Source organism: Neophocaena asiaeorientalis, unplaced genomic scaffold, assembly GCF_003031525.2.
Source record: "Neophocaena asiaeorientalis asiaeorientalis breed wild unplaced genomic scaffold, Neophocaena_asiaeorientalis_V1.1 scaffold528, whole genome shotgun sequence".
Taxonomy (NCBI): domain Eukaryota; kingdom Metazoa; phylum Chordata; class Mammalia; order Artiodactyla; family Phocoenidae; genus Neophocaena; species Neophocaena asiaeorientalis.
The window spans coordinates 683241-705216 of NW_020173938.1; the positions used below are offsets into that span (position 1 = coordinate 683241).

Sequence of the window (21976 nt, forward strand, 5' to 3'; positions counted from 1 at the left end):
CGCCCTGAGGCCGGCGTGTCAGCTCGTGGGCCTTTCCGTCCCCGCGGGTCCTCAGGCCGCGTCAGGCTGCTTCGCGTCCACTCCAGGCACCTTTCCTGCCACTGGGCGGCGCCACCGGCCTTCCCCCGGACTCGTCTGGGCCCCTCTGCTTCCACGGCTCCCCTCGCCGTGCAGACCCGGGACACCCCCAGCCTGCGGTAGCTCATGTGTGGCGTCCCTCCTGCGAGAATGATTTCCTCAGAGCGAGAGCCCAGGCCTTGGTTTGTGGGTCGTCTTGTTGCTCCTCAGCAGAGGGCCTGACACCCCCAGGTCTGTGCATGTTTGGTAAATTGGCATGTGTCTTATGTGCTGGTGTTTCGTCGTTTAAATTTTGTGTTCTTCTTACTCCACAAGTTTAATAAGGCTGCCTTCTGAATCTTTATTCAAATCATGGTGGTTTGCTTTCAAGACGTTTTGATCGGAACAAGGGCTCCATTTGGCGGCACCTTCCGGGTGCCCTGGTGGCACTTTGGCACCTGGGTATTTGGTGCTGTGGGTGCTGAAATGTACATTTGCAGGCCCCACTTCTGTGTCATCTTTACCCGTATGTGGGCAGATGTTTTGTGACGTTGCTTGGATTTCAAGTAGAATGTGCGAGGGTGGGGAGGCCTGCAGCCTGAGTGAGGGTCCCTAAGAGAACGTTGGCAGGAGGGGACAGTGTGTTGAGATGAGCTGAGTTTGGCAGTGTCCTCTGTGGGGTTCGTCCCTCTTCCCACACCCCCAGGTAGCCCCCATGTTGATGTTGTCTTGTCCGGGCCCCGGGCTCTCAGGCCGAAGGGCATCAGAGTGGGGTTCCATTTTCCTTTTCATGAGACCTGAAGGTGACCGGTCACCACTGGGCCACTGCCTGACGCCCTGGGGGCCAGCCCTCCGGCGCCTACTTGACTTGGTGTCTGGGCCTTGGCTCCAGAGGCCTTGGGTCTACTGATCGTCTTTGATCCCAAGAAGTTCTTTGTGTCTGGACTTTCAGCCTGCTTCCTTGACTCGATGGCCACCTTGGGCCTGGCGGCGTACGGCTATGGAATCCGCTATGAGTTTGGGATTTTCAACCAGAAGATTGTCAATGGCTGGCAGGTGGGTGCCATTTCCTTCCTTTGCTCACTTGCGGCTCTCATGCACATGAGAAAATAGCCAGGCACCGTCAGTTCTGTGTTTGGACTTGCTGCTCCTCCTGGTGAGGCTGCGTGCCGGTCCTCGGCAGGGCAGAGGGGGGCAGGTGGGCAGTGCTGGGAGTTCTGGGCACTCCGTGCTTTCCACATCGTCCCCACGGCCGGCAGTGCCCGTTGCCTACATGTGCTCATTGCACACGGCTTCTGTGTGGCGACAGGACGTCTGGTGGGCTGGAGCCAGAGCCCAGCTGGGCCTCACAGGAGACACTGTGGGTTGAGGACGCCACCAGCTGGTGTTGTTTTCTGTCGTCTCTCACAGAGCGAAGGCACCCCCCAGCCCAACCCCACCGCAGAGGAGGATTGGCCTGGAGTCGCTAGGAGAACAGCTATTGCAGGCTTTGCTCCCACCTGCCCTCGCTGACACCAGCGAGGTGGTGGCGTCCTGTGGGGTTAGGGGCTGGACTCTGCAAAACAATGTGGCTCTTAGGAAGAATGAGCCTCAATTCTAAAGCGTCAGGCAGAGAAGTAACACGGTCAAGACCCTGCTGGTAAACGGGGGGACTCAAAACGCAGTCCCACCTTCCTTCTCTTAAGTGAGGTGGGCGTTTCCCCTCACTTTGGCATTTCAGAAAGGAAGGCAGCACTCTTCCACTTGGGTGGGGAATAGTTTAAATAATTTGGGGTCTATAAGTCACAGATAAAGCAGGGCTGGAGTTAGGATCAAAAAGCTGGTAACAGGAAAGTCGTACAGTCTGAACGAAGAAGCTAATGATCGGGGTGATGGAAGTGTCCTCTGTCTTGATGGGGTTTGGGTCACACGGGTGTGTGCAGTTGCCGGCACTCACCAGTGTCGGCCTTAAGATTTATGCATTTCACTGTGCATCTGTTAGCCTAAAAAATAAACACTGTGATGGACTGTCCTTAATGACATGCCTGCGGAAGTGTCCAGGGGAAGAGTGGACAGATGTCTGGGATGAACTGCTCACTTTGAAATGCATCAGAAAAGTAATGGATGGATGGAAGGAGACGTGGTTATCAAGTATAGCAAGATGGAAGCAGTGACAGAGCCTAGGTGGAGGGTATGCAGTTCACTGTCAATTCCTTGGCATTTCTATGTGTTTGAAAACGCTCATAATAAAACGTTAGCCAAGAAAAGTATGGCCAAAAGGAAAAGGAAACAAAACAGATTTGTAGCCACTGGTTAATTTATAGAAATACTCCCTATGACCTTGAAAGGAGAAATGCACTTTTCCTCCTGCCACGTTCTGGGTGATTTTAGCCACAGTTCTTTTTGTGCTTTCTTTTTCTTTTTCTTTTTTTTATTTTTTGGCCACACCTCGCTGTATATGGGATCTTAGTTCCCCAACCAGGGATCGAACCTGCAACCCCTGCATTGGCAGTGCAGAGTCTTAACCACTGGACCTCCAGGGAATTCCTTAGTCACAGTTATTTATGTGAGTGTTTCTGTCAGATGTGAGCCAGCCTTTGTACACGTGTGGTCTGTGGCCCATTCTAGCTCTTTCGTAGTCGAGGCGATGTGTGTGTTTGTAAGACAGAGACTCTGAGGCTCCTCCCTGCCTGGTGGGTGTTACGGTCGTAAGGAGGAAGGTTTTGGTGGTGGTTTCTGTCTCTGTCTGTTTGACCACAGACAATTCTTCCTTCTGGTTCCCTGTTCCTGTGCCTCTTGCCATCATGCGTAACAATTTAAAGACAGTCCTAGGTTGATAGGCCGGTGGTAAACTTGCCAACTCCCACGCTTCTGTCAAGGGAGCTGCTCAGTCAGAATGCTTTTAACGGAGTTTAGCTGTAGCCCAAGTAAATGTGGGCAGTGGTCACAAAGCAGCAGTGGTGGCCAGCAGGGGCCACAGACCAGCCTTCCTATCAGAGAAGGGGCTCCAGAAGGGAGAGCCCCTCGCCTCACGTACTTGGGCAGTTGCTGCTTCTGCAGACAGCTCATTGAACTGCTCTGTGGAGACAGCCAGGCTCTGATGTTGGAATCTCACTCACGTACAGGAGGTCAAAGGCGGGACCGGTCCTGTGATGAGTACCTGCCTGCACCAGGCAGAACAGTCCTGCGGGGAGTTCTGTGGAGATGGGCACAGTGAAGCAGTAACCTCAGCCACGTCACTGTCCTAAAAGCATGACCCAGATGCTCCTTCTGGGGACTTGACCTCCTTCTGTCTCTGTGACTTGGCCGTCCTGGATGTGTGGTGTAGACAGGGCCATCCTTCTGTCTGTGACTTGGCCGCCCTGGACGTGTGGTGTAGACAGGGCCATCCTTCTGTCTGTGACTTGGCCGCCCTGGACGTGTGGTGTAGACAGGGCCATCCTTCTGTCTGTGACTTGGCCGCCCTGGACGTGTGGTGTAGACAGGGCCATCCTTCTGTCTGTGACTTGGCCGCCCTGGACGTGTGGTGTAGACGGGGCCATCCTTCTGTCTGTGACTTGGCCGTCCTGGACGTGTGGTGTAGACGGGGCCATCCTTCTGTCTGTGACTTGGCCGTCCTGGTCAGGTCACGTCACGTGGATGGAGTCATGCGGTGTGTGGACTCTGCATAACGTCTCGAGGTTTGTTGATGTGCCCCAGGACTTCTTCCTTTTACTGCTGAATTCAAGCAATTCTTAACGTCTTTTTACTTTGATTTATTCTTCTAATTTTATATGAGTTTTTTCTTTAACAGTTCAAAGTGTTCATTTTTAAACAGAGCCTTGACCAGAATTGGAAACCTTTGCGCTGTAAATAGGCCACAGTTTTGTTTCCGTGCCGGGCAGCATCGTCTGGATGGCGTGGTCAGTGTGGGCGGAGGGCAGGGTCTGCCAGTGCCCGGGACCGTCTCCCCCGCCCTCACCTGCCGCCCTTCCAGGTGGAGGAGGCGGATGACTGGCTGCGCTACGGGAACCCCTGGGAGAAGGCGCGGCCGGAGTACATGCTGCCCGTGCACTTCTACGGGCGAGTGGAGCACAGCCCTGAGGGCGTGTGCTGGCTGGACACACAGGTACCACGGGCGCTTCTTGGTGGGTGGGGGGCTGAGCACGGGGACCCTCGACTCGCCTTGTCGCGTCGGCTCCCCTTGGAGCTTCCCTGTGGGACCCACCTCCCCACACTCGGTCGGGACTGTCCAGACACCAACTGTGAAGCCACACTCTGTAGTTTAACGGGAGCCATGTCGGCTGAGACTGGCGGTGTCTCGTGGTGAGCGGGTCGGCGCAGGGAGGGGCAGGGCACTGACCACCCCCGCCGCGACCCCAGTAGAGGGGGTAGGACCAGCCCCGCGTCCCTGTGGGGCAGGCCCTCACCCCTCGCTCCCGGTCCCGCGTGTGGCCCCGGCTCTCAGTGCAGCTCACTGGTTATTCTGAGCTGTCGGAGCTCTGGGCATGTGGGGCGGCTGGGTGGATGCTGGCGGCTGGGGGGCCAGGCTGGGGGGCCAGGGCAGGAGCACCGAGTGCTTGGCGGAACGCGGTGCCGTACCGGCGGGTGCACACGCGGAGTCCAGCCCGGGCTCAGAGACCACGGAGGCGGAGGAGAGCTTGTGGGGGTGGGGATGGGTGGTGGTCGCAATACGTAAGAAAGACGCCACCGCAGCAGTGTGGGCAGTAGAGTGTAAGCAGGGCAAGCCCGTGAGTCACAGGGGTCAAGTGAGTCATGCAGACTCAAGTCTTAACTGGGGCTCATGGAGCCAGGGCAGGCTGGCGGCCTGAGATGCCAGAATAAGTTGTATTTAATTTGGAAAAGCAGAGAAGGGGGTCTGGTTTTCTAGGTGTGATTGTAGAAGATGAATGAAAGGCCTGGAGACCACTCGGCACCCCAGGCGCCATGCAGTGAGGGCCTTCCCCTGGGGGACTGGCCGTGGCGAGGGAGGGAGCAGGTTGCAGATGCTTTGCAGGGCTTGTCGAGGCCAGCCAGGGCTGGGGAGTAGGGCTGCGGGGAGACGGGAAGGGAAGGGTGATACTGGGGCTTTAACCCGGGCCCCGCCCCGTAGTCCTTTGTGGCCATTGGAGCTGCCTTCAGCTCCGGAGGCTGCACATGAAGCGCCCCCGAAAGCAGGCCTGGGTGTGAGAAGCCCGTGGGCGGGTCTGCAGGTGGAAGTGACCTGAGGCTTGTGCCCCTCTTCCTGTGCTTGGCAAGAGCAGAGCTGGTGCTTCTGGACAGATGGGGACTGGGACAGGGGTGGAGGGCAGGTCCGATGTTTTCTGTCGGGAGGGAGTGTGCAGGCTGCTTTGGTTTTGCTGAAGTTCGAGGTCAAGGCAACAGGAGGAGCCTCGCCGCAGACGTGGGAGATGGTCTGAAATAGCAGCTGTCTGTGGGGAGAGGTTAGGTGAGTCCCGAAATCGCCCACGCAGAGTTGAGTGAGAAGAGGGCAGGTGTGGAGGGGGAGGCCAAGGACACGGGAGGAGGGGCTACCGAGGAGCCAGGTGACAGTCGACGCCGGTGTCGAAGGTAAAGCTAGAGAGGGCCTGGCGTGTGGTCAGGGCCCACCGGAGGTGGCCTCGGGTGCTCCCGGCTCAGGACATGTGCGAGCCGGGGCTGCAAGTGCGAGGGACACGGGGCAGGTTGGGTGTGTTTGAGGAGGAAGGAGCGAAGCCAGAGGAGGACGGGCCGGTGGGCCGCTTCCTGCGAGGCCGAGCTGCCCCAGCCCGTGGGGGGAGGTGGCCCAGGCCTGGGGACCGTGTCTTCCCTCGGCAGGTGGTGCTGGCCATGCCGTACGACACCCCGGTGCCGGGCTACAAGAACGACACCGTCAACACCATGAGACTGTGGTCCGCCAAGGCGCCCAATGACTTCAAGCTCCATGACTGTGCGTCCCCTCCTGTCCCCATCCGGTGGCTGATCCCAGACCGACCCCGTCTGCACCCACAGCCCACGAGGCTCCCCACTGCGGGAGGGCTGAGGGCAGTTTCCCTGTGAGCCCTGGACTTCCCAGGGACCCCGCGCCGTCCGGAAAGAGCCAGGGGTCTGGGGCGGGGTGTGGGCCGGTCGGCGTAGCAGCTGTGGGACGCCTTCTGCTCCGGAACGCTGTCCTCAGACCGATCAGGGCACATGAGAGCCTCGGCAGGCACGCGGGTCCTGACTCCGCTTTCTGCCCTCAGTCAACGTGGGCGGCTACATCGAGGCGGTCCTGGACCGGAACCTGGCCGAGAACATCTCCAGAGTCCTGTATCCCAACGACAACGTGAGTAGCTGCTGCGGGTGGTCCTCGTCCGCGCCGTTCCTCCAGTGTAGGAAGCACCCCCGCGGGGCTGGGCTCCAGAAGGACCCCTGTGCTGGCCTCAGGCTTGTCAGGTGAGGCCACGAGAGTGACCTCCTCAGAGTGAGGGTGGACACGGCATCCCTGACGGGGCCCAGGAGCACCTGTGTGCTGTTAGCCCCTCCTTTGTCCTCCGCCCAGGGGAGCTCTTAGGAGGTTCCTGGCCTCACGCCTACGCTCCCCATAAGCACACGGCCGCCAAGTGCAGGGCCGCGGAGACCTCAGACCTCACGTCCAGCCATTTCTGCTCTTTAGCACCTGGTGCCAGCTCCCCAAGAGTTGGTTGGCGCGTTGGCGCGTGGGGCCAGCAGTCCCTATGCTGCAGGGACGCCTTGAGACGTCACTTGGTCATGGTCTGGAACGCTCTTAGCAGGTGTCCCCACTTCTGAGGCGGGGGCCTCAGCCACATGATCCACTGCCGCCAAACGAGCCCTTAGGATTTGCCCATCTTTGTGGGTTGTGGGTTTTTCGTATTTCATCAGGGAAATACATGCACGTAGCAGCAAAGGGCGCTGTGCTGAAAGGCTCATAAGCAAACGCTCTCCCCCAGCGCCCCTGAGACTCCGAAGAGACTCATGCTTCAGGCATGAGGCCTCCTGGAACGTGAGGCACCCGGGAGGGGAGGTTGCTCTCCTGGCCTCGGCCCCAGCACCGGGGATCGAGGCATGGCACCCCTGGGCCGCACCCCAGCCTGGGCCCTGTCCTGGGTTCGGGGGCCCCAAGGGCCCATGCAGTGGAGGCTGAGCCGGGCATGTCCTCAGTTCTTTGAGGGGAAGGAGCTGCGGTTGAAGCAGGAATACTTCGTGGTGGCCGCCACCCTCCAAGACATCATCCGGCGCTTCAAGTCATCCAAGTTCGGCTGCCGCGACCCCGTAAGGACCTCCTTCGAGACGTTCCCAGACAAGGTGCGTGTGTAGAGTGCTGAGCGCCGTGCCGGAGACGGGCTGTTCCCGGGCTGGGCCTCCTCCTTCCAGCTGCAGTGGGGGCTGGGCGGGAAGCCGCCCCCCAACCTGGGCCTCCTCGTGCCCGGGGACCAGGCCGCCTTCCTCCTCCACCAGGGCTGCCCTGGGCCTCAGGAGGCGTCGAGGCAGCAGGGAACGCTGTGAAAGCCTCCGTCGGGCAAAGCGGCCAGTTTGCAGGCTCAGTTCAGTAATCTGAACACAACCGGCCAGTGTCCGTCAGGCAGGAGCAGCGTTCCAAGGCGGGAGGGCTCTGGACGCGCGCTGCAGGGCTGGCCTGCGGGTCCTCCACCCTGACCTGCTCCCTGCACCTCCGCGGCTTTCCATGCTGGGCCTGGAGCCCGTGCAGTGCCGTCCACTTCCTGCTGCCAGTCCTATGACCAGGCTCCTTCGGGCGGGCAGCCGAGGACCCCGGTTCTGCACACGCGGGCAAGAGACTGAGGGGGTCACCCCGTGTAAACGCAGGTGGCCATCCAGCTGAATGACACCCACCCGGCCTTGGCCATCCCTGAGCTCATGCGGATCCTGGTGGACGTGGAGAAGGTCGACTGGGACAAGGTGAGCACTGAGGGCCCGAGCACAGTGTCCCCAAACACCTGGGCACGGGGTGACCTCCCCGCCTCTCCCGACAGCAGGGGTGAGTACTGAGCTGGTCCACAGAGGGAGGCCTCTCTGGTGGCCTCGGGAGAACAGAAGGAAGTTGTCCTGGGAAGACGGGGCTATGGGGAGAAGGACGTTCCAGGAGCGGGTCTGGGGTTTCTCCCAAGGGCAGGGCACAGTGAGTGGGCCCAGCAGTTTAAGGGCCAGAGAAGGGTGGTTTTCTGGAAGACAAGAAAAGGATTCTGACACTTCTGAGAGCTTCTCACCTATACTTTTTCATCTTAGAATTGTGGCGAAAAACCCACAAGTGTTCGGTTTAAAGAAATACATCGTTTACACATTTATAGGCTCGTTCTCCCTGCTTCACTTATTTTGGTCCTAGATTCTTTAGTGGGGTTTTGTTGATCTCATTTACTTAAATCAACATATAAAACCATTTTTACCCCATTTTTTAGCACCAGAGCCCCTTTCTGGTTTGGGGCTGCACTTCTGGGTGGGGCTGGGCAGACCCTGTTCACACCTGGCCAGCGGAGGGCAGGGCCAGACACTTGACCAGTTTCCTCTGGACTGTGGGTGTGAAGTCGGTTTGGTGGAAATAAAGCAAAGCTGCCTGGAGCTCTGTCTGGTTTACAGAGGAAAGTTGCAGTGGTTCCCAGGTAGCAGGTAAGGTGCTCATTTCTGCTTGTGCTCTGGGTCAGGATGTGAGGTGCACATGGGGCGTGTCAGGACAGTGAAGGGCGCAGGGCTCACTGTGGGTTTAGGAAGTTCTGGGCCCCGGAGAGCAGAGACGTGCGGGGCCCTTCCTGGTGGCATCTGAACACCTGCCTCTGACCCTACACGTTTCCCCTCACCTTGGCATCTGGCCACGAGCTGCTTTTTTCTGAATAAAACATTGGGGTGTTCTGGAATGTTGTAGGCCTGGGAAATCACAAGGAAGACCTGTGCATACACCAACCACACGGTGCTACCCGAGGCCTTGGAGCGCTGGCCTGTGTCCATGTTTGAGAAGCTGCTGCCACGGCACCTGGAGATCGTCTACGCCATCAACCAGAGGCACCTGGATGTGAGCACGCCCTTCCTGTGGTGATGCGGGAGGGGAGAGGGCTGCCCTGCTCTGACGGGCCCTCCTCTGCCCTCCACGTCAGATCGTCTGGCCCGGGACAGGTGCTTTACTTCTCGAAGGGAATAGCCATTCAAGAAGAGGACTTTGGGGTCTGGGGCTGTCACTTGGCAGAGCTGTTGCCTGTTCCCCGCGCTTGGACCCCTGCTGCGTCGGGGGGAGTCTTCTCATTTCTGAGCAGGTTCAGGTGTGAGTGTCTGTTCCTGGAATGCCAGAGGCCTTTGTCCTGCGACATCACTGCAGCATTCGGGTGATTTGGAAACAAATCACCTTTGTCTTTCCTCTGTCCCCCACAGAAAGGATAGTGGTACAAGCACAGGGGAACTTAGAATTCAGGTGTGATTATAGTTCATTTTTTTAATCTTTTGGTGAAAGAGTAGCCATTCCCACTGGTAGACTGCGGTTATACCCTGCCTGGGCCAGCGGGGACAGCATCCCCATCTCTTCCTGTACGTCACACGGCACCTCCTCAGCTCCTCCGAGCCCACGGGCCGGGCCGCCGCCCCCAGGCTGAGGCAGACCTTCTCCCGGGGCCCAGTCAGGCTGGGCTGCAGCCGCCCTGGGCCTTTCTTGGGGAGAGCAGCCCCCAGCCCTCCTGCTCACTGCTCTGTCTCGGCAGCACGTGGCCGCCCTGTTCCCCGGGGATGTGGACCGCCTGCGGAGGATGTCCGTGATCGAGGAAGGGGACTGCAAGCGGATCAACATGGCCCACCTATGTGTCATCGGGTCCCACGCTGTCAACGGCGTGGCGAGGATCCACTCGGAGATCGTGAAGCAGTCAGTGTGAGTGGGGCCTGCGCTGGCCTGCGCCAGGGCGCGTGAACTGCCAAGAGCGCGGCGGTGGGAGGGTGAGGCCCTGCCTCGGTGGACGACGCTGGGGGACCGAGCCCTCTTGTCACCAGGAGCCCTTCCCGTCGTCTGCGTTCTCGGTCTGTCCAGGCAGAGGCTCTCCTTCTGGAGCACGTGCTGCTCGCTGTGGGCCTTGGCGCCCCGCCTGGGGACAAGAGTCCTGGGCCCCGCCGGGTGGAGGTTAGGGTGTGACGGGCTGGGGCTCATCCCCGAGAGGAAGGAGGAATTCTTAGGTCAGATTCCCTGCTTCTGCCCCCTCTTTGTGGGATGTGGTCTTGGAATTCCTCCTTTCCATCCTCGCCGCAGACCTGTGGAGCGCCTCGTGTGGGCGCCCGGAAGCCCTGGACGGGTCTGTCCGTGTGGAGGCTTCCGGGTCCTCGGTGCTGGCCTGAGGCTTTGTGTGGTGTACTGTTTAATCCCCACTGTCCGTCCACACTCCACTGGCACAACCACTGGGAGGTGGCCAGGCTCCAGCCACATGCCGGCGTGGAGTTGGGCTCCTTGGGGGATGGAACAGAAAGGCTGGGCTCTGGATCGCCCAGGGGCTCCCTTCAGAGGGCCCTGTGCCTCTCGCTCACCTCGTTTGAAACAGCGCTTGTGACAGTTGCCCGTTGTCTGTTTTTAGCTTTAAGGACTTTTATGAGCTGGAGCCAGAGAAGTTCCAGAATAAGACGAATGGCATCACGCCCCGACGGTGGCTGCTTCTGTGTAACCCGGGGCTGGCGGACATCATCGTGGAGGTGAGGCCAGCGCCTCTGAGTCCACCCGGAGCTGTGGGCGGGCAGAGCGAGCGGTAGCTGCCTGGGGCCGTGTGGGCGGTGACCCGCTCCTCAGCGTGTGGACAGCGACGGCTCCTGGACGGGTGCGGGCGGTGGGGACCCGCTGTCGCCCTGGGTGTGGGGGGCCGGGCGGTCGGCCAGCAGCCCTGGCGGCCTGTGCAGGAGTTCAGAGGGGAAGTGCTAGGCCCAGCTGCCCGCGAAGAGGTTTGTGAGCCGGGGACGCGGTCGTTGTTGACTTGTTCCCATGCTCACGCGCTCAGCGAGGAAGGAGACAAGTCACGCAGGGGCCCGGCCGCGTGCTGGACATGGGGGTGCTGGGGGGCGGGCTGTGTGCCAAGGAGGCTTCTCTGGAAAGGGACGGCAGAGCTGAGGTCTGCCTGCCCAGTTACCGGGAGGGCCCAGGAGCAGCGCTGCAGGGACGTGACCACCCGCAGCCTGGCTGGTGCGGCCTCGGTTCAGGGCAAGGCCACGGAGACGGCCCAGGTGTCTGGAGGCCAGGAGTTTTCCTCTCGGTCCTAAATTAGAAACAGGGAGACTGAAGCTGGGGTTTGTTTGGAAACAGCACTGTGCTGCAGTGTGGGGGGCAGGGTAGGGTGCCCAGGCTGGGCAGGAGCGGCCGGAAGGCCTCCGTCCATCTGCGGTTCTGGCAGGTGTGGGCCTTGGGGGTGGGCGGAGACGGGCCCCCAGGTTTCAGGCCTGTGGGGAGCCGGGGGAGGCGCGTGCGTTTGAGGGCACGTTTCAGTGGTCGGGACTTGACCGGCGCCGGGTGTGCGGTGTTTCCTGGGAGGGGGTGTCATGGGAGAGGAGGGGGCCTGGGGCTGAGGTGGGCAGAAGAGGTGCAGAAACCGCGTCTCCCTTATGACTCGGCAGAGAATCGGGGAGGGTTTCCTGACGGACCTGAGCCAACTGAAGAAACTGCTGCAGCTGCTCAGTGATGAGGCACTCATCAGGGACGTGGCCCAGGTCAAGCAGGTAGGCCCGGTGGGGGGCCCATCCCCCCACTCAGCCTTGCAGAGGGGGCCCCGCTGAACCCTGAGCGCACCACCGCCCCAGGTCCGGAGGAGAGCTCGTCGGGAGGGAAGCAGTGGGAATCGATGCAGGTCTCGCGTCTGCACTTGACATGCTGTCCGCACCCCTGGGCCTCCCTGTGGCCACCTCACCACCAGGCGGCCTGGCCCGCTGGGCAGCCTTTGAAGACCGAGACTGACCCTCCACTGTGCCAACAGCCTGGCCTCGGGGGCCCAGATGTAGTCTTCATTTTGGAGTCTCACCCCCCCACCCCAGGTCTCCTTGTCTCCATTTTCTGCTTTTCTCATCCTTTGCTCCTCTTCCTGGGTTTGCACATCTACTTTCCTGTTTATCTCCACGCTCTCATGCGGATCCACTTTCAGGATCACGCTTCCCCCTTCTGCCCACCAGGCTCCGGTGACCACCTGTGTCCCTCTGTGTCTTCCCTGGGGTGGCAGCGCGTCCTGGGCATCCCCTCCCTGCTGCGTCTCTGACACCAGCCCTGGGGGCTCGGCCCTGTGAACATCCCACCATCTTTACCTCTGTTCTCCCAGGAAAACAAGGTGAAGTTCTCTGCCTTCCTGGAGAAGGAGTACGGGGTGAAGGTCAACCCCTCGTCCATGTTCGATGTGCACGTGAAGAGGATCCACGAGTACAAGCGGCAGCTGCTCAACTGCCTGCACGTGGTCACCCTGTACAACCGTGAGTGCTCCGCCCCTGCACCCCACCCCCCCTTCCACCGGGCCTTTTTCTCACGTGGCCATTGGGGCGGACGTGGCATATTCATTTCGAGTGGCACCTTCTGGTTTTCTGTGTTCAGAACAGAGCAGCTGCAAGGAGTGAGACGTGAACTCAGAGGTTGGGGAGCTCGAGGCCCAGGGGCTGCACCTCCTCCAGAGGCTGGGTTTTAGGTCTGGTGTAGCATTTCTTTCATACTTAGTTATTATCTTTATTAGACTCCTCTTAAGTTATTTGGAGAGATTATACTTAGCCGGTGAGGCATTTGAAGTACACCCATAGAAGATGAAATAGTATGTTACATCTATACACCTTAAACTATTTAAGTGGCATTTGATCTTGAAGCACGTGTGAATCAAAGGCCCACCTAAGGGCTTCCCTGGCGGCGCAGTGGTTGAGAGTCCGCCTGCCGATGCAGGGGACACAGGTTCATGCCCCGGTCCGGGAAGATCCCACATGCCGCGGAGCGGCTGGGCCCGTGAGAATGACCATTTGCTACTTCTATAAATAAGATAATAAAGCCTCAAGGAAAAATCTGGTTTTTTTTAAAAGTTATTTATTTAATTTATTTATTTTTGGCCACGTTGGGTCTACGTTGCTGTGCGCGGGCTACTCTTCATTGTGGTGCGCGGGCTTGTCATTATGGTGGCTTCTCTTGTTGCGGAGCAGGGGCTCTAGGTGCACCAGCTTCAGTTAGTTGTGGCACGTGAGCTCAGCAGTTGTGGTGCATGGGTTTAGTTGCTCCGCAGCATGTGGGATCTTCCCGGACCAGGGCTCAAACTGTGTCCCCTGCATTGGCAGGTGGATTCTTAACCACTGCGCCACAAGGGAAGCCCAAAACGTGGTTCTTAAGATCTTGTAATGTAGTAAAGCAGATACTAATTTTGAAAATAAAGGAACCAAATACTTTCCAAGACGCAGAGCTCCCCTGGAGAACATCAGCTCTCCAGTTGCCAGTGAGGGAGACTCTGTCTTGAGAGATCCACTCGCTCGTGAGACAGTGAAGTGACAGGACGGATGCTAGCTTGGGTTGAATGGTTCTGACCCGACCCTCAGAAAAGGCCCAGGTGAGGGCCCTCCTGTGTGTTTGGCGGAAGGGCGCACCTCCCGGGCCAGAAACAGCAGTTCACGGAGACTTTGTTTTGTGCTCTTTGCTGTGGTTTTCTTCTGCAATTGTGATTTTTCTGCATTTTCTTTGTCGTTTCCCCGGCGGCGTCCCCGAATCCCCTGCCTGTGAGCGGCAGGGCCAGTCGCTGGGTGGCCTGCCCTTCCTCCCGTCACCTCTTGTGACCGGTGCCTTCCTACTGCCCAGGGTGCTGCTTCTGCTCGGCTTGTGAGCGTCCGGGGCGCCTGCGGCATTCCGATGGGGCCATCAGGGCACGTGTCACCCGCCCCCCGCCCGCTCGTCCACCTGCGTGTATGCAGCGCACGTGGTACTGCTCTGCCATCCTCGCCTCGATCTGACCTGGGTTTCCGTCTGCGATGAGACGCCCAGTCCTCTTACAGGGCCGTCCGGTCGCCCTTCTGCCCAGCTCCTGTGCCCCGAGGTCTTCCGTGTCCACAGTAGTCTGTGGCCATTTGCGGGAAGGGTGGTTCCGCCGAAGCGATGTTCTCAGTCTCCCGTTCTTTCCTTGAGCAGCGCCATCTGGAGGGTGGGTCCGGAGTGAGCTGCTCTCTTGGCCTGTGCTCATTCTACTCAGCTGTGTCTTGGGTGCCGGCTGTTGTGGGTCAATTTTCCTGACGCTCGGGCACTCTGAGGATGGTGGTTGATATCTTATATCATTTCTAGGAAGTTTCCTTGAAATACATTAAAACATGTGTTTGGCTTTTTTCTCCTGGGGCTCCAGTGACGTGTGTGGTTGGTTTCTTCCACCACCTTCTTTTTGCCTGTTGATAGCACTCCCTCCTTTTCTGTTCCATGTTGTCTGCTGGTCCCGCCTCCATGCTCTGTGTGTCTACTGTGTTTTCTGCGCGTCTCCCCGCCCTCCTGGCTTCTGTGATCGGGCTGCACTCTGTGGGGCAGTTCTGCCTTGTCGCCTGTGTTCTGCCTTCTCCCGGGGTCTTGCGTTTCGGCGCTATGGTCTCCCATCTGCGTCGACAGTCCTCACAGGTTGGAGACTCACAGGGAGGCTGCTTCCACTGCCCTTGTCTGTGGCAAAGCTCTGTGTTAGGGTTGGTCACTCGTGTCTGAGGAGCTGCATCAGGACTCTGGCCGGGGCCTCGTGAGCTCAAGGCAGCCGCAGGCCTCCCCAGCTTGTGACGCCTCTCTGGGGCTCCAAGTCAAGGCTGGCTCAGGAGGCGTCATGGCCCTGTGGGCCTCTGTCCACAAGGATGTCCAGACCCCCTTTCCAAGGTTTCTCTGTAGGAGGGGTGCCGACAGGGTCTGCCCGCCCAGCCCCCTGGGGCTCTTTCCTGCCTCCGTTTCCCCTGCTCACAGCCCCCGGGAGACTGGGGTTCCTGAGACCCTGAGTTCACAGCTCTGCCTCCCACCTATCCCGTGACCCAGCAGGACTTGCTCAATGATCTGGAGTTAGCGTATTTTTCTTTTTTACTAGTTTTAGTAAAAATGTAGTTTGTGGGGTTTTGGCTTTATTTTTTTCCTGTTCTCTTTGTTACTCTGTCCACAATCTGGAAGCGGGAAGATACAGAACTAAAGGACGGTCATGTTCCTACTAGAACCTGAAGACAGGTTACAGATCAGCCGCGACCCTTTAGTGGCTCCTGTAAACCTTGCGGCCGATTCCTGACTCTGGTGAATGCCATCTAGGGCAGCCTGTCACTTCTGTAGACACTCCCTGCCCCCACCCCCCAGCTGAAATCTGGAAACCAGTGGCCTGGTGAGGACATCTCATTCTGCTGGGGCTGGAGGTGAGCTGTCTGCTCCTGTGCAGAAAAGGTCTGGGGGGCTTCTCACCCTCTGTCCCAGTGATGGAGGGGGCTTGGGGTCTCACTGACACCCCTCGCAGGCTGATGGTGAATCACCACCATCCCAAGGTCACCCCATTTTTGAGTACCCATCACATGCCAGACCCAGAGAAGCTCCTGTGTTGAGCTGTTCTGGACACAAAGGCACAGCTTTTCCACTGAACTTTCTGGAAGAGTCTGCTCCTGGCTGGCCTTCCAAACCAACCTGGACCAAGTGTAGAATTCTGTAAGCGGGAGCTCCTGGCAGTGCAGCACCTGTGTTGGGCTGGCCTCTGAAGACACTGTCACTGAGGCCTGTCCCAGGGCTCAGGCATGTCTGGCTCCAGGGGCTTCATGTGGCTCTTTTTTTGTTTGTCCTGCAGGAATAAAGAAGGACCCAGCCCAGGCCTTTGTGCCCAGGACTGTCATGATCGGGGGCAAGGTGAGGGGACGTCTTCTTGGTTCCTGCTTGGCGTTGGTCGGGGATGCACAAACCACCGTGCTTTTCAAGCAGTGTCTCTGCATCAGGGCTGGATGCTGCGGGTGGCCGGGCGCCAACCTGCACACACAGCCCAGAGGTCCTGGCCCCAGGTGTGCCTCTGGGCCAGGTCAGGCTCCATCAGCTCAGCTGCAGGAGGGAGCTGGATGGGGCCCCTGCCTGCCCGGCCCAGGGGAGTGGGGTCCCCAGCCCCAAGGGCCAGTCTCTACTGGGCTCTCATGGGGCAGCACCATTTCTCTGTGTAACTGCCGGATTTCCACGCCTCCCCTGCACTGGTGTGCCAAGTAGACGTGAGTCGCTGGCTGCTTTGTCAGCCAGATGTGTGCCTGCTCTCGGCTCAGGCTGGCCTTATTCATTTTATTTACATGTGCTTTTGGACCTGGGATCTCAGAGTCCCAGCGTATTGCCGGCAGGCATCAGTGGGCCCCATCATCCGGCTCCGCGCTCTAGGGCCCGCGTCCCCACCCCTCTGCCACTTTTCCCAGAAGCCTGGGCACAGCTGCTTCACAGGGGCTGCAGGTGGGCCCAGGACTGTCCTCGCCTCTTACTTGAGCACATATGAAGGTGGAGGCACCTCACAGGCAGGCCCGTCTTGTTCTGTCTCTGCCACCGTCCCCCGGCCCCCCGACTCCTGATGTTTCTAAAGCAGACTCCGGACAGCATGCTGGGGTTCTTTTTCTTTTCTTTTTTTTTTAACTTATCTATTTCATTACATATTAGTGTATATATGTCAATCCCAATCTCCCAATTCATCCCACCACCACCCCACCCCAGCATGCTGTTTTTGTCAGTATTTCCGTATGCATTTTTGAGATGTGGACTTTCAAAAAGTTAAAAAATGTTAATTTTTTAAAAATTAACATTTTTAAAAAGAGAAAAAAAGAAGTGTAGAACATCCACAAACCTGTCCCCCAGACTTTTGCTGAACCATTTCATAGTAGATAGATTACAGACATTATAACACTTCAACCCTAAGAACTTAATCAGTTGTCTTCACAGTGATGTTTTCCTGCAAAACCACACAGCGCCACCATCACACCTAAAACACTTGACAAGAATTCCGCCACATCATTAAATATCCAGCCAGGGCCACACGCAGCGGTCTTGTGACAGCTACAAATACCTTGAGCTTGTTTGAATAAGGACCCAGCAAAGTTCTCACATGGTGACGGGCGGCTGTGTCTCTTAAATCTCTTCATCTGTAGGTTTTTCTCCACGTCCCCCGCTTTTTTTCCCCTGCAATTTGTTACAGAAATCGGGTTGTGTGTCTTTCCCAAACCACGTCCCTTTGGTATCTCCCAGTACTTTCCCTGGTTCCCTGCGTTTCATATAAGTCGGTAGTCAGTTTTCAGAGGTCCTTGTTCCCTCTCTCCGTTTCTGAAAAAAACAACTAGAATCAGAAAACCAAGCTTGAGGTTGACAGGTTTGTGCACGTGGGTGAGGTGCCGTCACGAGAGGCACTTGGTTGGAGCCGAGGAAGCGGGTGGGGCGCCGCGCTCCGTGGGTCCGTCTGCCAGGTTGAGGGCAGGACACGCAGGGATGCCATGGCCTCAGCCCACCCCTCCCCTACCGTGGGAACCCCGCTGGCAGAGCCACTCGGCTGGGCGTGTCCAGCCCGGGCTCCAGCGACCCTGCCATGCCCCTGAGCACAGGGTGTCTGCTGAGCGCCCCTCCCCCTTTCCAGGCAGCGCCCGGCTACCACATGGCCAAGATGATCATCAAGCTGGTCACGTCCATCGGCGACGTTGTCAACCACGATCCGGTTGTGGGCGACAGGCTCAAAGTGATCTTTCTGGAGAACTACAGAGTGTCCTTGGCCGAGAAAGGTGAGCCTGCCCTACCTGGGCGCAGTCAGTGGTCCTCTGTGGTCAGGGCCTGTCTTGCTTTCAGACAGATTAACAGCCCCAACACCAGGCTGCCCAGCCAGAGGGCCCCCCACCCCTGGCCTGGCTCTGGGTCGTCCTCGGTCTCACACATCCGTGGTCTCTGAACTTCCCGCTGCTGCCCCTCCTCGCTCCTCTGCCCCGGGGCTCCCTCTTGCTGGCCCTCCCCGTCCCCCAGAGGTTGCTTCTGCTCATCCCCACCTGTCCACTCTGGCCTGGCGTCCTGCACCTGCTCTGGGAGGGTTCAGCCTGGGGCCACTCCACTTTGGGGGTACTGGGTATGTGTTACCATCTGGAGAAGGGCCTGTGGCCAAATGTGCCTCGGAGCATAGCTGTCCTGAGCTGGACAGGCCTCTCTGAGCCGGCCACTTCCGGAGACCTGGCAGGAAGTGCTGGGAAACCTGAGCCTGGACTTGTGGCCCGAGTAGCAGCCCCTCTGATCCATGAGACTGTGCGCTGCCCTCCAGGCGTTGAGTGAAGGGCAGGCTCACGCACTCCCTCCTCCTCCGTTGCGGACGGGTCATCAGGACCATCCCTGTGGTCCTGCCACTGCCATGGACCATGTGTGGCTCGGGGGTTGGGTTGGGGTTAGTGTTTCGCTGAGCTTCTAAAGCAACTTACGGCCACTGCCTGGCACTCCCAGGCCAGTTCCTGCGCTTCCTTAGAACTGACCTTGGGGACAGCCAGCCTGGAGTTGGGCCCCGCACCCTCCCCTAGCTCTTGGACTGGCTGTGGTAACGTGTCCACCATCCCGTCTGCCCATGTCCCTCTGCCTGAGGGGCCGGGGGTGCCTGTGTCTCTATCCTGGCACCTGGACCTGACCTTGAAGAAGGGGCTGGGCTCTGGTCTTGGCTGACCCCGAGTGCCCTTCAGCTGGGTTAGGGACGCAGCATTAGCTCTGAGAACGAGCTGAGGACGTGGGAGCAGGGATGCCAAGGCAGGCAGGACGGAGGCTGCGTTCCTGCTGCCATGTGGAGAAACTCACGCAGGGAACCCACACTTGGGAGAAGCTGCAGGGTCGTGGATGGGGTCGTGTCTTGGCCGCTGTAAACGGCACAGAGTGACTTCGGTGCGTGTGGCCACAAGAAGATTGTCCCCCCGCTGTCCCCAGTCCTCTGGTGCTGAGTCAGATTTCTCTTCAAGCCATTTAAGGAGCCTGTGGGGCTGATCGAATAAGACACCAGTGATGTCAGGATACAAGGGAATGATGACAACACCAGGCTTTGATTTGGCCCTGGTCTGTGGAAGGTTCCAGAACAAAGGTCCTTTGCCACCTGCAGGGCTTCTCAGGCGTCTCCATTGTGGATCCTCTGCCTCAGGCTGCCCTGGGTCAAAAAAGGGAGCCGTACAGGTGGTGTGGTCAGTGCATGGTGTTGCTGTGCTGTTCCCATTGCTCTCGTGTTGAGCGGTTCATGGCTGACGGGTCTTGCTCTCGCCGCCTTGCAGTGATCCCCGCTGCCGACCTGTCACAGCAGATCTCCACCGCGGGCACCGAGGCCTCGGGCACAGGCAACATGAAGTTCATGCTCAATGGGGCCCTCACCATCGGCACCATGGACGGAGCCAACGTGGAGATGGCTGAGGAAGCTGGGGCCGAGAACCTCTTCATCTTTGGCTTGCGGGTGGAGGACGTGGAAGCCCTGGACCAGAAAGGGTGTGTGTCCCTCTGAAGACCTCAGATCTCCTCTACTTGTTTTTCACACCCTTGGATACTGTGAGGGGTCCCAGCCCGGCCTAATCCTGTGCAACTGAAGTTGCCTAGTTGCCTAAAATCCCTCAGGGGAGTTGTTGAGGCCTCAGGCACCAGCTGCTGAACCCAAACAGTCAGAACCTTGTCAGCCTGTGAGCGCTGGCCCTTTCGGCCCTGTCCCATGTCTGCCACACACCTCCCTCTCCCCGGACTCCCTAATGGTCGCAGGGTGTCTCTCCAGCTTGGTTTCACATGTCATTTTCTTCTGCAGCATCCTGGCCCTGGGGGCGGGGGCGGGGCTGCTTGAGCATCCTCTCAGAGGACTGCGACAGAGCCATGCATGGGACTTGTACATCCTCTAGCAACCACGTGTCTGTAACAGTAAAAGGAGGAGGTGGAATTGATGTGCTCATAGCCCATGTCCACCTCCCAGTGCCTGCAGTTGCCAACCCCACCTGGCTGTCCTGGGCCCGGGGCACAAACGGCCCCAGCGTCTGCCCATGAGGCCGCCATCTCCCCACAGGTACAACGCCTGGGAGTACTATGACTCCCTGCCCGAGCTGCGGCAGGCCGTGGACCAGATCAGCAGCGGCTTCTTCTCCCCCAGGGAGCCCGACTGTTTCAAGGGTGTCGTCGACATGCTGCTGAACCATGACAGGTGAGACAGGCCCCTCGTCCCTCACCGATGGGTCAAAGGGTCCCCCTGGCAGGCTGAAAACTGCACGTTCTTTGGGGCCAAGCCTGGGCCTCGGTGAGGCTCACCCTCACCTCAGCCCACGGCCAGAGGCTCGGCTGCACCCAGGGGCCGGGGTTTGTGGGGCTTCTGACGGTGCTCAGCGAGCCTGGGGGCCTGGTGGTGGGATTGCCAGCTGCCAGGTCCAGCCCCAGGCCCCCGGCACCAGCTGACCTCCTTGGACGGGAGTGACAAGCGTCGCCTGGGTGGGTTGGAGGCGACTTCCTCGGAGTAGAGGGAGCCTGGGTTTAATGGGGAGCCCAAGAGTGGTTCAGGTGGAATGAGCTTGTGAGGCCGTGAGTTACCACATGGTTAGTGTTTTACGACGAGGCCGTGTCAGGGCACAGCCTTGCACAGCACTTGTTATAGGCCGGCAGTGCTCTCTCCTCTGACGACAGGCCTCTTCTCCACCCAGGTGGTAAAAGCTGAGTCTGTCAAAGGCTGAGAATCGACCTCTATTCCACTTGCAGTTCCTTTGGTTTAGTCTGTCACTTTTTGATGAATGCTGTCAGCTGGCTTCTGTTAGACCCGATCGATCGTAACTCCACACACGCCCGGGGCTGGGAGCTTGGCCCTGCTGAGGTCTGTGATCAAGGAGGGACTTTACAGAGTTTTATGAATTGTGTTTCTGACTCAATCGTAAAAAAAACGTGTTTCTGTGTCCATAAATCCTGCACCACCAGTTGTCAGCCCATGAGATCTGAGAATAGATGGTGATGGAGCCTGTGGTCACCCTGTGCCCTTCTCCTGGAGGTGAAATTGGCGGGAGGCCTCAGCCTGTGCAGCTCTAACCCACGTGCACGGGTTCTTTAAAGAACACTGGGTTAAAATAAAGTTTTTCTAGAATAGCGTCCCCAGGACAGAAGTGTTGCTCACAGAGTGGTCCCTGTGGCCACCCCTGTCCTGCAGAGCATGAGGACACAGCCAGCCAGGCCCGTTTCCTGACCTCCCACTCGTCACCCACCCAGCCCAGCTTCCTGTCTCCCATTTCAGGTTCAAGGTGTTTGCGGATTATGAGGCATACATGGAGTGCCAGGCCCGGGTGGACCAGCTGTACCGGGTAAGGTCCTTGGGCCCTGGCAGGGAAGCAGCAGGGTGTGGCTGTGTCCTGCTGTCTCGGGCCACTCCCAGGAGGTCACAGTTCATCTAGTGGCCCACAGCAGGTTGGGCTTCCTCATTTCCTGCTCAGGGACTGACTCGGCTGGCCCTCTGCCCAGGCTGCTGTCCACACCAACGCACCTTCCCCTGCAGCCTCTGGGCAGCTGCCACAGAGCGCAGGTGAGCGGGGCAGGAGTTTCCTTCTGGAGGCTCTGCACACCCTAGCCCGCGATCTGACGGCCCACGTGGGTGTGATCAGGAGAGCCTGAGGTGAGGGATGGGCCTTGTGAGCAGTGAAGGCCTTTCTGTGCTTAAAATGAGAAGATAAACGATTCCTTGTAAAAGTGACAGATCTGACAGCAAGTAGAACAAGGACTTGTAGCTCTAAGGAGCCGAGTTTCTAAGGTGGGGCTGCGGGAGCCAGCTCCCCAGTCCGCGGCCCTGTGTCCCTGCCTCGGTGTGGCCCACAGAGAGTGTGCATGTCCAGTGGGGTCTCCTGGGAAGACTCAGCTCCTGAACCTGGGGAGGGAAAGGAGAATGTTCCACCCTGTGCACCCAGCCAAGGATGGCAGCAGGAGGGGCACTGGCGATGGGGGCGTGACTGTGCAGTTGTTGGGGCAGATGGTTCATTGCCCAGGTCATTCAAGCAGATTCTTGGACACGGCCTGAGGGGTTTGTGTATCTGAGTTGTTGCCCACGTCTCACCCCCCCGCCCCCCCCCC

The 21976-nt window shown here is 58.7% G+C and overlaps 1 protein-coding gene and 1 non-coding gene across 3 annotated transcripts in view; one reads left to right on the forward strand and one right to left on the reverse strand.

The window, feature by feature from the left end:
* Positions 1-21976, forward strand: part of PYGB (glycogen phosphorylase B) — a 49945-nt gene that overhangs the window by 26188 nt on the left and 1781 nt on the right. Inside the window, exons 4-20 of one of the 2 annotated variants that reach the window (XR_003004151.1) lie at positions 1010-1113; positions 4013-4144; positions 5833-5944; positions 6237-6319; positions 7156-7299; positions 7819-7911; positions 8870-9016; positions 9693-9856; positions 10548-10662; positions 11572-11673; positions 12264-12411; positions 15735-15793; positions 17535-17676; positions 19180-19387; positions 19947-20081; positions 20572-20738; positions 21150-21216. Coding sequence is in view for 1 of the 2 variants with exons in the window: in XM_024752698.1 (XP_024608466.1) it covers positions 1010-1113; positions 4013-4144; positions 5833-5944; positions 6237-6319; positions 7156-7299; positions 7819-7911; positions 8870-9016; positions 9693-9856; positions 10548-10662; positions 11572-11673; positions 12264-12411; positions 15735-15793; positions 17535-17676; positions 19180-19387; positions 19947-20081; positions 21150-21216 (1955 nt within the window). In the remaining variant the exon portion in view is untranslated. Of the gene's footprint in view, positions 1-1009; positions 1114-4012; positions 4145-5832; positions 5945-6236; positions 6320-7155; positions 7300-7818; positions 7912-8869; positions 9017-9692; positions 9857-10547; positions 10663-11571; positions 11674-12263; positions 12412-15734; positions 15794-17534; positions 17677-19179; positions 19388-19946; positions 20082-20571; positions 20739-21149; positions 21217-21976 lie in introns of those variants that run through there. The other variant, XM_024752698.1, reaches the window with a different exon arrangement.
* TRNAG-GCC (transfer RNA glycine (anticodon GCC)) lies at positions 2507-2579 on the reverse strand. The gene has a single exon. It is a non-coding gene; the product is annotated as a tRNA-Gly (tRNA).